This window comes from Anopheles ziemanni, chromosome 2 (assembly GCF_943734765.1).
Source record: "Anopheles ziemanni chromosome 2, idAnoZiCoDA_A2_x.2, whole genome shotgun sequence".
NCBI lineage: Eukaryota > Metazoa > Arthropoda > Insecta > Diptera > Culicidae > Anopheles > Anopheles ziemanni.
Window position 1 is genome coordinate 57,440,078 of NC_080705.1, and position 12,774 is coordinate 57,452,851.

Genomic DNA, 12,774 nt, shown 5'->3' on the forward strand with positions numbered 1-12,774 from the left:
GAGAGGAAGAACTGGAATAGTGTTGCAGTGGCAATGTGCAGTTTTAAAAGTTTAATTGTTGGAATTTCACAAATGTAAAAGAAAAATGGCTAAGGGAAGTGCAACAAGGAGGCGGACGGATATCCATATATGACATTTGTTTTTGTATTGGATTTGCTACTACTGTCTACTTCAGAGTTCTGTACATTGTTTCGAATTTACCCGAATACCAACAGACCGTGGTTTACCATATTGCTAGCGATGCATGTTCGATTCCGATTAATGAGACAGCCCTCGAAATACCCTCAGCTTAAATGAGCTTACTTGTTAACTATCGTTCTTTCCTTCGTTTACCTTACACGAAAGATCACCTCTTTATCCTTCCGGGTGTATGACAATATTATTTGACCAGAACAAACACAAAATCCCGTTTTAGCGAATAACCAACTAGGAGATCAGATGTTCATGAAATTATGTGTAATACAAGTTTTTTCCTCCGCGACATCTTGCCCCAAACACAACGAGACCGTTATAGAAGATTGCTGGATGCCCTTTCCTGAAAGTTCGCGTTGGAACAGTTTTTTTTCTAATATGTTATGGCCGTAGAAAAAATAAAGGCCGTTGGATAGAGTTTCTAGCAATCCGTTGCTGGCCCGTTAGCGCTCGGGAATATCCGTGGCGAAGGCGAAAGGTTTCTCTTGCTAAGTCTCTTGATCGTCATACACTAAAACCAAAAATCAAATTAACAAACACACAAATAAGATATACAACAGTCAATAAACAAAAGAAAAACCAATTCAATTAACTCTTTAACTTATTTCTCACCTGTGGGTCCGAAATTGTGGGAAGCAAATTGATTCTTTCTTGCTACACAAATCGGAGAAAAAAATCACTTTAAGTAGAGTTATGGGTTCATGTTAGACTTTTCACAGTTATTTATTTGCTTGTACATTTTGCACTGTAGTATTGTAGGCATTTCTTCTCCCATCATAATCCGACCGAGCCATCTCTTCAAACACACACGCACGTACACGCCTCAAGCACCAACCTTACACAAGACACTTTTCATGAATTCATACATTTCATCCTGTTCCCTGACAATAAACACATGAGTATTCTTGGTTGTTATCGCCCGCAATTGTGTTATAGGAAAAAACGTGTTTCAATGTTAGTCGTCTCATATGTTTTAAGAATGTTAAACATTCGCGTTGTTTCTTGCAGTTTGTTCATTTTTATTTCGTATGTTATAATACTCACTTTCCAACTTTATTGTTCATTAGATTGTTGTAGTAGAATTTTAACAGATAAATGAGATTTTCGTGTGCTTTTCTTTCCAATGCAGCTGGATAAATATATATTTATTTTGTATGTTATAATTATGTGGTTTGTGTATTTGTGTTGAAATTTTTCCGTTACTCGTATGTTCGCCCTCGTGTTAGTTTTAATCATGATAAATCAGCTCATTGATTACAGTTGAACGTCATCATTTTTTGCAGTTGTTGCTTACATTATGCTTGAATATTCGTGAGTTTACTTGGTTTCTTTTAATGCTTCTTACTTAAATGTTAGTACTTTCCATTTTTTTACGTACAGGATAAACAGTAGTTTGTCGAGGTTGATGTTGAGTGATCAATTTAACTAGTAATTGCTGTGTATGTCTTTTTTGCCTTGTTGTGGAATGCGTTTGGAGAAGGTAATAAGAAAAGCTTTAGCGTTTATTCTCCACGACTTGCGTTTGCTACCATTTTTTGCAACATCCCGCGCAAGCACTGTCGCCACATTCAAACGAAATAATTGAATAAACATACAGTATTACACTTAAAACCGTCAGCAGTAAGTATCACGTGTGTAGTTTGTTTATTTTTTTTATTTCTTCGATCAATACAATTTGCCATTAACATAGGAGTATGTAACAGAGGGCTTTGATTTTTTTTTTTCAAAAACTAGACATTTGCTGTAGCTCTGTTATTATTTCTGTTCTGGAAATAAAAGCGATCGGTAATATTCTTCAGCCCTTCTCTGCAAAGCAGTGTTTATCTATGTTGCCGCTTTCGTTTATATTCCCTCTAAAGCCGTTTTTTCATTGCATTACTATTCTTTCTGTGCTATAAATATAGTTTTGTTTCGTTTCCGTTTAACTGTTCCTTCCGGGCTGCTTCTGCTAATCCTGCCTGCTTCACTTGTTAGCCATTCGAGTTCAAGTTGCTTATTTTATCTACTGGTATGTACAGGAAAAACAAAAATGTACGAAGAATTTGCAAAGAGTTCGCGAGTAAGTTATTGTGTTGCATGATTCAGTTTCTTAGAGGTTTTTTGTAAGATTTATGTTGTGTGTGTGATTTCTTCTTGTGGTTACGTACTGTTTATTTAACGCACTGTAAAGTGCCCATTTTTTGTACATTTCATCAGATGAAATGTACTTCTATTAGTTCTACCATCTTTGTATTCCCCTTGCTTGACTTTTGCTAATTTGGATGGTGATCCTACTTTCAAATTTCGCATGGAAGTAAAACAAAGCCTGACCAACTTTGTCAAATGTGTGCTAACAGCGATATTTTGAACGTATTCGGTCCCATTGATTCGATAAGCCTGAAGATGCTGTTGAGTTGCTGGCCAGAATCTCGAACGAAATCGTCGGCAAGCATCCGACCATCAGTGATCCACTAAACGGTGTTTTGTTCTTAGATGCTTTGAGATTCCAGATAATTTAACATTGACCGATCGTTTGTTGAAACGACATTGATTCCGAATCGTCCGACCATGGTTTGTGAAATAATATAACGTTCTGATGTGCCCCAGTTAGAGTCGTCCCTATTCCTCTCATCTCCTCGCATTACTATATCACTAGTTGTACATGAAAAAAGGAGAAAACATGTGTATCAACTGGAGAATATTAAGTTCTATCCACTAGCTGCCCCACTACTCCTTGTTCATGCAAAAATCCTTCCCCGTATGAAAAATTCGCCTACTCCACTATCTCTCTGAGCACAAAAATCCTTCACAAAATTTACAAAGCTTTCAACACACTGGAAATAACTTTCACCTGCAGCTCGCTTGATCAGCAGTATGTTGAATTTTAAACAGCCCAAGTAAATGTGCGGACCATTCTAGGCGGGAGGTTTGCTAGCGTCACTAGGTGCAATCATGCAATATAAATAACCGATAACCCCTGTTGTTTCTACCACCAATGAAAATTATTGGCAAAAGTGTCCTCCAAGCAGGTGCTAGAAAAGCAGACTTTTCTTTAAGCTACTTGCGTCCTTTTCCTACCAAAATGATAAACCAAATCAAAACGTTCAGATAAATACACACTAACAACGTAACTGTCGCCCACGCTAAAGCGACCCCTGCTATTTTTCTAACATTTATTTTCTTTGGTTTTCTTTGCTCACGGTTTTGGTTCCTTAGCTAGTACGGGAAAACACTGGTTTTAATGATACACGTGATGTTACACTTTTGCAAACTTAAACTTTATAAGCCTCAGTGCCAAGGGATTTTTTTTTCTAGTTCTGAAAAGTTTGTCGAATAAAATTTGCAGAACAAATGTACGTAATGTAAAACTCCCCAAAAAATGCAACATAACGTGGGATGCAACTAATCACTACTTTACAGCACCGAAAGCGATGGACAGTTTGATGAGGAGAATATCTTCGTTGGTAATAAGGTGATCTGTCTCTCTCTTTCTCTCTCTATTCTGTTTCGTCTCGCGTACACTTTTTTCCCACTGTAACTTTTGGATACCGCATTCCGTCAACCATTTAATCTATGTAGATGTCCTCGATTGGATATGCTGTTTCTATGAACTTCTGGTAGAACCGCTGAAATGCTCGACTGCAACGAAGGAAACGTCGACCGGAGGTTAGTTGTTTCGGTGCGAGATTCAATATTCATGCTTCCAGAAGGTATGCCTACTTACCCTACGGCTTCCGCGACCGGCCGGGTCGATTCGGTCCCCTGGAATACGTGACACGCGAACCGCTGCACCGTCGGGTGCTTCGTGATGAAGCCGATGTAGCGATGGTCTCGCGGGTGGAACGCGCAGAACGATACGTTCTTCAGCGAGTAGAAGTAGTCTATGCACGGCCCTTTGGATTTTTTGTTCTGCACCACCGGAAAGGATATCGAAAAAAACACACAGAAGTGCACAAACAATAAAAGAAACATTAATTTTTCATGCCGACGGTTGGGGAAGACGCTTGAGAAGGGTTTCATTAGTGTATTATTAACAAATGATAAAATACTTTCCCAAGAGTGATGTAATATTGTGAAACATACACATAGTGACTTATGGAAAAACTTCTTTTTATTGTGCTGTAGTATATGTCCATGCGTTACATCCGCTTTGCATTCTAACTACGTTTCATAATTAATAAAAATATACTACATCAAATAATGTAGCAGTATTCAGTATAAAGTCAATCTTAAAAAGCCTCAATATCAATAAAAACTTGTGGCTTTATACAGACACGTTAAGTGAGAATTATATGTGTTTAAATTTGGAAGTTGGATTTTTTTAGTTTTTTCAAGAAAAATTGCTTCTCGTATCAACTGTGTAATGAGTTTAAAATTTACTTTCGACTGCATGTACATAAATGAAAAATAAAAAAGGTTGAGAACGGTGCATCTGAATTATCTGAATTTTGTTTTTGTGAGGAAGAAAAGGTCATTAAGTGTCACGTTTTTGTATTGTGTTTCTTTGTGCTAATGCACTAACGTGTACTATATTACAGAGATGAGGGTAAATATTTTATCAAAAAAGAGGAAAATTCTCAGAATTTGAGGATGATATACGTGGAATTGTGTCTTAAAACGTAGTATGTTAGTTTTGTGCGCTCTATTCTGGAATTTAATAGTGTAATATGGTTTCCGCATTTCAACTGTTGGCACGATAGGATTGAGAACACTTAGAAAAGGTTTACGAGATTAGCGATACGGTCGCTCCCCTGGCGAAACTCGGATACATATCCTTCTTACCGCTCGCGTTGCCTTCCTTTAGGACTGCAAACACTCAAACAACGACTGATACTACAGGCAGTGTTTGTGGGTAATCTGATTCAGGGTGAGATTGATGCCCCAAACCTACTAGAACTAGTTAACTTCAGCGCACCTTGTAGACGGTTTCGTAATTCTGATTTTCTAAGATTATCCTCTAACAGTACGCGTTATGGCCAGTTTGCTCCAATGACCGCTATGAGCAATACTTTTAATAGAGCTCACTACGCTTTCAATTTCTGTGATGACGCTAATACCTTTAAGTTACGCCTAACAATGGACCCGAATTTTTTATAAGTTTGTTCACATGCGTCTACACTAGTTTTAGTTTTAGTTTTAGTTTTAGATACTCATTGGGACTCTGTTTGGTCCGTTGAGTTTTACATTATAATTAACATAATAATAAACATAAAAATATTAAACAACCACTGTGGAACCCCGTGCAGAAAAGCTTCGAAGTGTTTCGGAAGGAGTCAACTGAAAGACTATGTTTTTTTTACCGAACCAATACTCACCCTCGATCGGTCGACCATCCGCAAGCCCTGATCGGAGATCTCCAGTATGCAGGGTTGTGCTTTCGGCGACTCGGACCCATTCCCGACGATCTTCCGCACCGCCTGGCACACCACGCCCGTGCCCTTGTGAGCCATCGTCTCCACCGAGCCGAGGTACCCGAGCAAGTACCGCTCGCGCTTCATCTCGATCGACGTCGGGTCGAAGTCGTTGTAGTCCAGATCGACGGCGTACGCCGACGGGAAGATGCCCTGGCGCCCGGTGCGCAGGTTGACTCCCTCGCACCACAAATCTTCCGCCTCCTTCTGCACGTAGATCGGGTCCCCAATCTCCACCTCGATCTCGTCGTGATGCCGCGGGACGAACTTGTGCAGGGCGCGGTGCGTGGCCTCCAGCATCTCGAGCTGGCTGAACGGCACGCCTCCGTACGGCGGCGGGAAGGGTGAGGTGACGGGCGAGGCGGCCTGCGGGGGTGGCGGAGACATGCTCTTGTAGTCGTTCGGCGAGTGGGCCGTACTGTGGCCGCTGTCCACGTCCCCCAGACTCTGCAGCCGCTCCGAATCCGGGCTGGAGTCCTCGTCCAGCAGGTAGCTGCACTTGAGCGCCAGCAGCGAGCTCTGCTTGAAGAAGGTGGTGTGCTGCGGAGGTCCCCCGCTTGCCGCCGCCGGGTAGTGGCCATTTAGCTTGCGGTTGCTGGCGCTCAGCTCGTCCGCCAGCGATGTCTGTCCGGCTAAAAGTTGCAGAACGGAAGCTACAAGTAAGATCGACAGAAAACCGATCGTTATATAGGCAAAGGTGTTTGTTTTCGTAAAGTATAAAAATTTAATTTATATTTTTCCAAACCTAAATAAATTTTGGGAATTGTGCCAATAAAATGTTCTGAAAATCTAAATAGCTTCACAATTTTGTGAAGCAAGATGCAGGTCTTCAAAAATAAATTGGTTATCGTAAAAGTCCTGTTTTACAGCATTATAATCGTGCTGTGACTATAGGCACCATATAAACTATCCACTTTAAAACGGAAATTTTGACCGCTAAGCAGATTCTGAATTTAATTGAGGTATTAAAGGTTGAATATTTAAAGAAAAGGTAGTTCATAAAATTTTATGCTACATCTAGAGCACATATTTCAGATTTTTCTGTACAACCAGTTTCAAGAATCAAGTTGACTATAATCTTGACCGCTCTTCTTAAGACACTTTAATTTTTCTTTTCAAATATGCGCTATAAATCATTACACAACATTAAAAAAATAAAGTCATAGTTTTGTGATTACAAATCACATCCTAAGGTGACCACACAAATCAAAAATGTTGGGGTAAGAGGATGGGACTAATCATCAAAATAGCACCAATTTTCGTAGCAACGCATCCCGCATAACGCATCGAAACGCTAGCGTACGGAATAGTGGAACATAGCCCATTACGGAAACAACCTACGGAAATTAAAAACAATCACAACTTCAAGGTCAAATTGTGGCGTGATCTTAAAAATATTAAAGATGTTTTTTCATAGATGGTTTTGTATATTAGCTTTCTAGCGCACACTGTTGAATTTACATTTTCAATAAAAAAAAAGTTGACAAGGATTCAAAGTCCATTTAATTCAATCTTTTTAGCTTTACATCAAGCTGGCAGAATAATGAATTGGTGCATAACAAATTAAAATCGCCAAAAGATAGCCAAGAAATAGTATACTAAAAAGTAACCGTTATGAATTTTTAAAATCTTCAACAACGGTGAAGTTATAGCTAAAGACGCTAAACAGTTGTAAAATGATCACTTAAAAGCATTACCGCAAGATGTATTCTAATGTTCATAACTTAGAGCCAGTCTGTATAGCAAAATCATTCAGGACGAATTATCTTTCGTGTAGCAATGTACGGTCCTTCAACTCCACGGTTTTCTAAATTTCTTCGACTATTTTAAGCTATTGAGAACATGTTGCTTGTTGTAAAATAATAAAAAATAAAGAACACCATCGGCATAAACCGATTGAAAAACTATACATGACACATTTGCCAAGAAGGTCAGCAGATCTATAACTGATACCAAAATAAAACCGAAACAAAAGAATTCGTCTCATTGATTGCGTCACGTTGGCTTACATTTACGATTTTTAGGAATTTCCGGTAGTTTGCGTCTTCTCCTCTCCACCTGCCCGGGAATCCAGGGCAGCGAACTGGTTCGGGCGAGATGGGCGCTGTTTATTCCAGCTGGCATCATGCCAACACCTCCCGCTGGATGCTGTCCCGCGATCCCGTGCATCTCATTCGCCGTTCCTGTTGTTCCGGGAACTCCCGGAGTCGGTCCAGTGACGGCCGCAATTCCAGCCGTACACTGTCCATCCGCCGATGTGTGCTGTCCGTGTGACGGCGTCAGCTGTAACTGTAGTAAACTTTCCGGACCTGATCCTGCCACTACCACAAGCAGCTGCTCGTCGTCCGCCCCTAGCGAAGACTTCCTGGCGGCGACGTGCGCCACCGTCCGCAACCCATCGCCGATCTCGTCGTCCTCGCCCGTGCTGCTGCTGCTGCTGATCGTGCTGATGGTCTGGATGAGCTGCTGCGTTTTGCTGGGCGTTCCCTTGAGCACCGAGTCCACCGTGCCGTCGCTGGCCGACTGTGGACAGTCTTCTTCGTGGTCGGACGAGTCACTCTTCGACGACGGACTGTCCTCGTCCAAGTCCAGACCAGCGACTAGCCTGTGAATGTTGGCAGAAAGGATGGCAGGAGAAAGTGAATAAAAGTCCCGAGACGACTATAGGATTGGATTGAGGTGGCATAATTAATTTAACTCTAATTTCGTTGACTCGCGGATGACAAATCTCATCGCAACGAGAAGTCCGAGCCCTAACCTAATTGTGCTTTCATTTGATTTTAAATAAATTTAAAACAACCGCATTCCATCCCCGGCTTTCCATCGAGCCACAACGGACACCGTCATGGCCTCGGATGGACGCAGGCTCCATCTTGTTGACCCATTTAGATGGCATTGGCTCGTGGCAGTTTTCAAAAACTGCACACGAAAGACGACGCTCGAAACGAGCAAAGAGTGTTCCAAACTGCCAGTATCGAAGCATCCGCACGTTTGGCGTCTTACGTCGAGCGGAATGTGTGTTTTTTGTGTGTTCCATCCATTTCGTCTAAATATTGATCGGATTTTATCTCCTCCGGGTGACATCAGTCCGGCAAAATACGGCCGACCATGCGGATCTCTTCCACTCAGGCTCGTAAAGCGGCATCAACATGGCCGCCGGAACCGATCAACAAGGCGCCCCCGGATGTGTCGCAAATGAAGGTTTATGGCGAACCGGCGGCACGACGAAACAGAAGGTCCTCCACCGAGCCACGACTTACGCCTTGTTGGGAAAACGCATCAATTTAGAAGCTTCTGAGGAGAACAAGTGGAAACCGCCGAATCCGGCCGGATCCAAAATTCGATTAATTTTAGTACTCTCGATTAAATGGCGAAAGAAGGCAGAGTGTAGTAGTGGTAAACGTTCTTTATTATTTTTGTTTTCTGCTCTCATGCTCCATTCTCACTTTTCCGGTTTTTGTTGCGCTTTTTTTGCTTCTTTTTACCATCCATAGCGGCTATCAGCGACAGAATATCTTCAATATTTAATGCATCCAAACGACTTTCATCGCGCTTCAGACGGATGGAAATTGTTTTCCCGAGGCGTTTTGGAAAGCCCTATAAGCTTTGCTGAGCTCTGCGGGACCTCATTTTGGTATCGATCCCAATTGATACGCCGCAATCAACTGACTGAAAGTGCTCGTAGCAATTAGAAAACAATCAGATTAAAATGGAACCGTTCTCTGAATTAGTGATGAGTTAAACAATTCAAAAAGGTTCATGCAAAATGCGTGAATCAATATCTTAACATCAAGAATAAACTTTGATAAATTTGATCCAACGAACAACAGAAATATCAACTAGAGCATTGATAAGGTACGGTGTAATAGTGAATAGTTTTTAGCAAAACATTTGTATTTACATAGACAATAATGATGCGAAATAATTTGACCATTCCTGAGCGGCGGTCCGTTCTGAAAAAATAAATAAATAAACAATTTTACAATTCACTAGACCCATTATAATATGTGAATGAACAAAAACACCTAAGAAAAATTAAATGAATGGTCCTTTTGAAATGAAAAAATACGAATATGTAAAACAGAAAAAATATTCAAATAAACACCAGCTACAAAATGTTAAAGGCTGCTAAGTTTCGTTTCATTCAAAGCAAACAAGAAAATAAAGGACCTCATTAAGACTAGTGCCATGACCTACACCACCCCAAGTTGGTTTATTTGACTGGAATTATAAATGTTGCAATGCAAGAGTCACGCTCAACCGTGACTCATTAGTTGGAAAGTGCATTTGTACCACCCCCAAAACACATTATACTTCCTTCCTCTGCTGCGTCCTACGGTTCATGTGAAACCTTTTTACCGGCGAGTAGATGAGTAAGTGTATTTTAATTGAAAAGCAGATCCTACATTCTTCCCGCGGATCCGGCGGGAAAGTGTTTGTAGGAGGAGAGCGGCTTTCCGTTTTGTCCGCCCATGGACATTATGCCGTCCACCATAACGAACGCCGGGGCGGAAAAATCATTCGCCACAAGTTGGCGCTGGAACATTCATCGTTGTCGTCGACAATAAAAGTCCCGGTCCGGTGCCATCACTTGCAGCCCATGAAAAAAGGAACACGGTTCTTCGGTGCCATCCATCTGTGTGCTTTTTCATTTCCAACAGTGCGTCCTGTGCACGACAGTAGAATGAGCATTCGATGGGGGGAGCGTTGAAGTGGGTAGGATGTTCGGCGAGGTTTCCCACGTCCACTTTGGAAAATGTTTTTTCCTAGTCGTAAAAGCGAAACCGTCTTTTTCATCATCAAGAGCCCAACGAAGACAGGTGAATAAACTATTTTTAAAACCTACTCCATAAATCACTTCCTACGATGCTTTTATTATTGCGCTCGGCAACATTGTGAGAGATACACACACACACACACGCACGCACACACAAAACACACGCAAGAACATGTCATAGGTTGACGATGGACAGTTTTCAATCCATCCCGTTTGACGCTCTCCTGTTTTGTTCGCCGTACTAAAGGTTGCAACAATAATAACAACACATGCTGTTCAGCATCCCAGCGATGGAGACGGATGGTCTCACGTCATATGAATGCTGTTCAGGACAAACACCACACCTACACACACGTACACGCAGCGGGAAGCTGATGTCCCTGCACTCATTTCCTGCTCATCCGGAGCAAAAACCCCGACAGCGGCAGAAGAAGATGGCGCACTGGAGGCGACACATGGACTGAATCTGATACGCAAAACACCCTGCAGTGGCCCATTTCCGTCCGCATGAGGTTCTGGGCTTCCCGTAACCCCTTTTCCGCAGGTTCCGTGCATATTTTCATGGGATAATTTCCTCCGAACTCGACAGCCTGCTATTACTACCCGGTTAGAACGCGTTTTTATGCATCACTTAGGCTCGCTTGAACGTCGTGTCAAGGATTCGTGGCGAATGTCGTGCCGTGAATAAGCAGTTGGTGGTTAGGGTTGTTCCTTGGTTGTTTTTCTCTACTTCTTCTTTTTTGTTATCGTTGGTTTCTCTTAGAAGAACTTATGAAAACTGATTTGATACACAAGCACACGCGCATGCACACATCCGAACGCACGGTTCACGAGGTGATGGAGGAATTTTCACAGATCGCATTGAAGCTCTGCATGAACATTTTTTCCATACTTTTGCGCAAATGAGGGAAGATTCTATACCTCCTTTTTAATATTTTCAATATACTTACGAGTAAAACGGTGCAGGAGTCTTCCGGAACGTTGGCAACGCATCCAGGTTCTGGCGGAGTTCCTCAAACTCCGTGTCCGCCATGGCAGCAGCAAGTTTCTGTATGTGTGTGGGTATATTTGTGAGGTGCGTTTTCTTGCTTGCTGTACGGGGTGGCCGGGTTGGTTGCCTAACGTCGTCGACGGGAAATTTCGATTCGGCCAACCCTCACACAGGACACACCAAGGATTCGCATGAATCCAGATTCACCGAACCTTCTGACGGTGTCGCTTTTTCCCTCTGTTTCTCACTGCTGGCCCATCGTTTTTGCCGAGCTACACATACGCAAATTTTCACTATCCCAGCGTGTGGACGCAACACGCGCACTCACAACGCCACGGCACCCGTTCCGGACTGAGGAAAATCGTCAGCAGGGAACGGGAATTTTCTGAACTGCGTGTCACCCCGTACTTGCACCGACGTTTGCGATACCGTGTTCGAAATATGTGGTCTGTGGAAAAATGGAGTCGACGGGCTCGAGCAGGGTTTTTTCACTTCTTCGGATCCACCAAACTTTGGCCCGTCGTTCCGCGAGTTGTGCGCTGCACTATGGAGTTGGTCGACTACGATTTTCTCCGTCACGCAAAGGACGGCTGGCTCTCGCGTCTGCCAGCGCGCTTGACGTTTGCGAACACGCAATCTCCGCCCAAGGATGCCACTTCCGTTGACAGCTGGAGAAAAGCGGCGATTTGAGAGTGGGCGAGCGTAGAGTCAACAAAACCCTCCTCCGGACGCAACATATCTCGTATTTTCCGTGGAAGTACTCACTCGAGCGAGAGTGAGGCCATGTGCAAGGATCACCCCATTGATGATGGCGGCCAACGAGAGAGCGTAGGGGAAACGCGAGGGCACATGCGCATTGGGGTCCGCAGTAGGGTTTCCTTCGCCTGGCGTCCGCTGGATTGCTGCATGGCGCCCCGAGTAGCACAGTGAGCGAAGGCCGGTGTTATGTGTTGATGGTTGGTTATGCAAAAACTCATAAGCAATTGATTAGCACAGTTTTCATCCCCAAAATAAATATGTTGAGCTACCTATTAAATTCTGAACAAGTACGTCGAACTTCAACGTAATACAAAGTGTGCAAACAGGTTCTTCTTTAGAAAATAAACTGCTGAGGACTTGTACATCATGGCCTATAGTGTTCGAATATGCTGCAAAAAAGTGCCCATCAGATGGCGCCATTTTTAGGGGGTAAACTTTGAGAGAAAGTGTTGGGTGAAAGCTTATTATTTGCTATAAAATAATGTTCTACGTAAGTATTTTCCTGCGGAATTGAATAAATCGTTGCTCAAATGAAGAGCGTTTGAATGAGTATTACTGAATAAATAAGAAAAATTACGGAATGTTTTCATGTATTAAATTGGTACTTCGGGAACATCGCGACTTCTAGGGACAGGATTTGTAAGTACTGTAAGCATGTTAATATT

General features: G+C 42.5%; 1 protein-coding gene across 1 annotated transcript; it reads right to left on the reverse strand.

Annotated features, from left to right (window-relative positions):
- Nucleotides 1-3,679: 3,679 nt before the first annotated feature.
- Nucleotides 3,680-11,392, reverse strand: LOC131281569 (JNK-interacting protein 1). The gene is made up of 5 exons (XM_058310910.1): nt 11,310-11,392; nt 7,592-8,187; nt 5,487-6,235; nt 3,896-4,080; nt 3,680-3,810 (listed from the first exon to the last, which is right to left on the reverse strand). The coding sequence occupies exons 1-5, from the start codon at nt 11,390-11,392 to the stop codon at nt 3,738-3,740; spliced, it is 1,686 nt and encodes a 561-aa protein (XP_058166893.1). The 3' UTR covers nt 3,680-3,737.
- Between the last annotated feature and the right edge of the window lie 1,382 nt (nt 11,393-12,774).

Bases quoted from the DNA above. Each gene is read 5' to 3' on its own strand.
- LOC131281569 (XM_058310910.1), bottom strand. From the start codon at position 11,392: ATGGCGGACACGGAGTTTGAGGAACTCCGCCAGAACCTGGATGCGTTG. The intron at 8,188-11,309 runs GTAAGTATATTG...CAACATTCACAG, and splicing joins ACTCCTGCACCGTTTTACTC to GCTAGTCGCTGGTCTGGACT. The intron at 3,811-3,895 runs GTAAGTAGGCAT...CCTTCGTTGCAG, and splicing joins CCGGTCGCGGAAGCCGTAGG to TCGAGCATTTCAGCGGTTCT.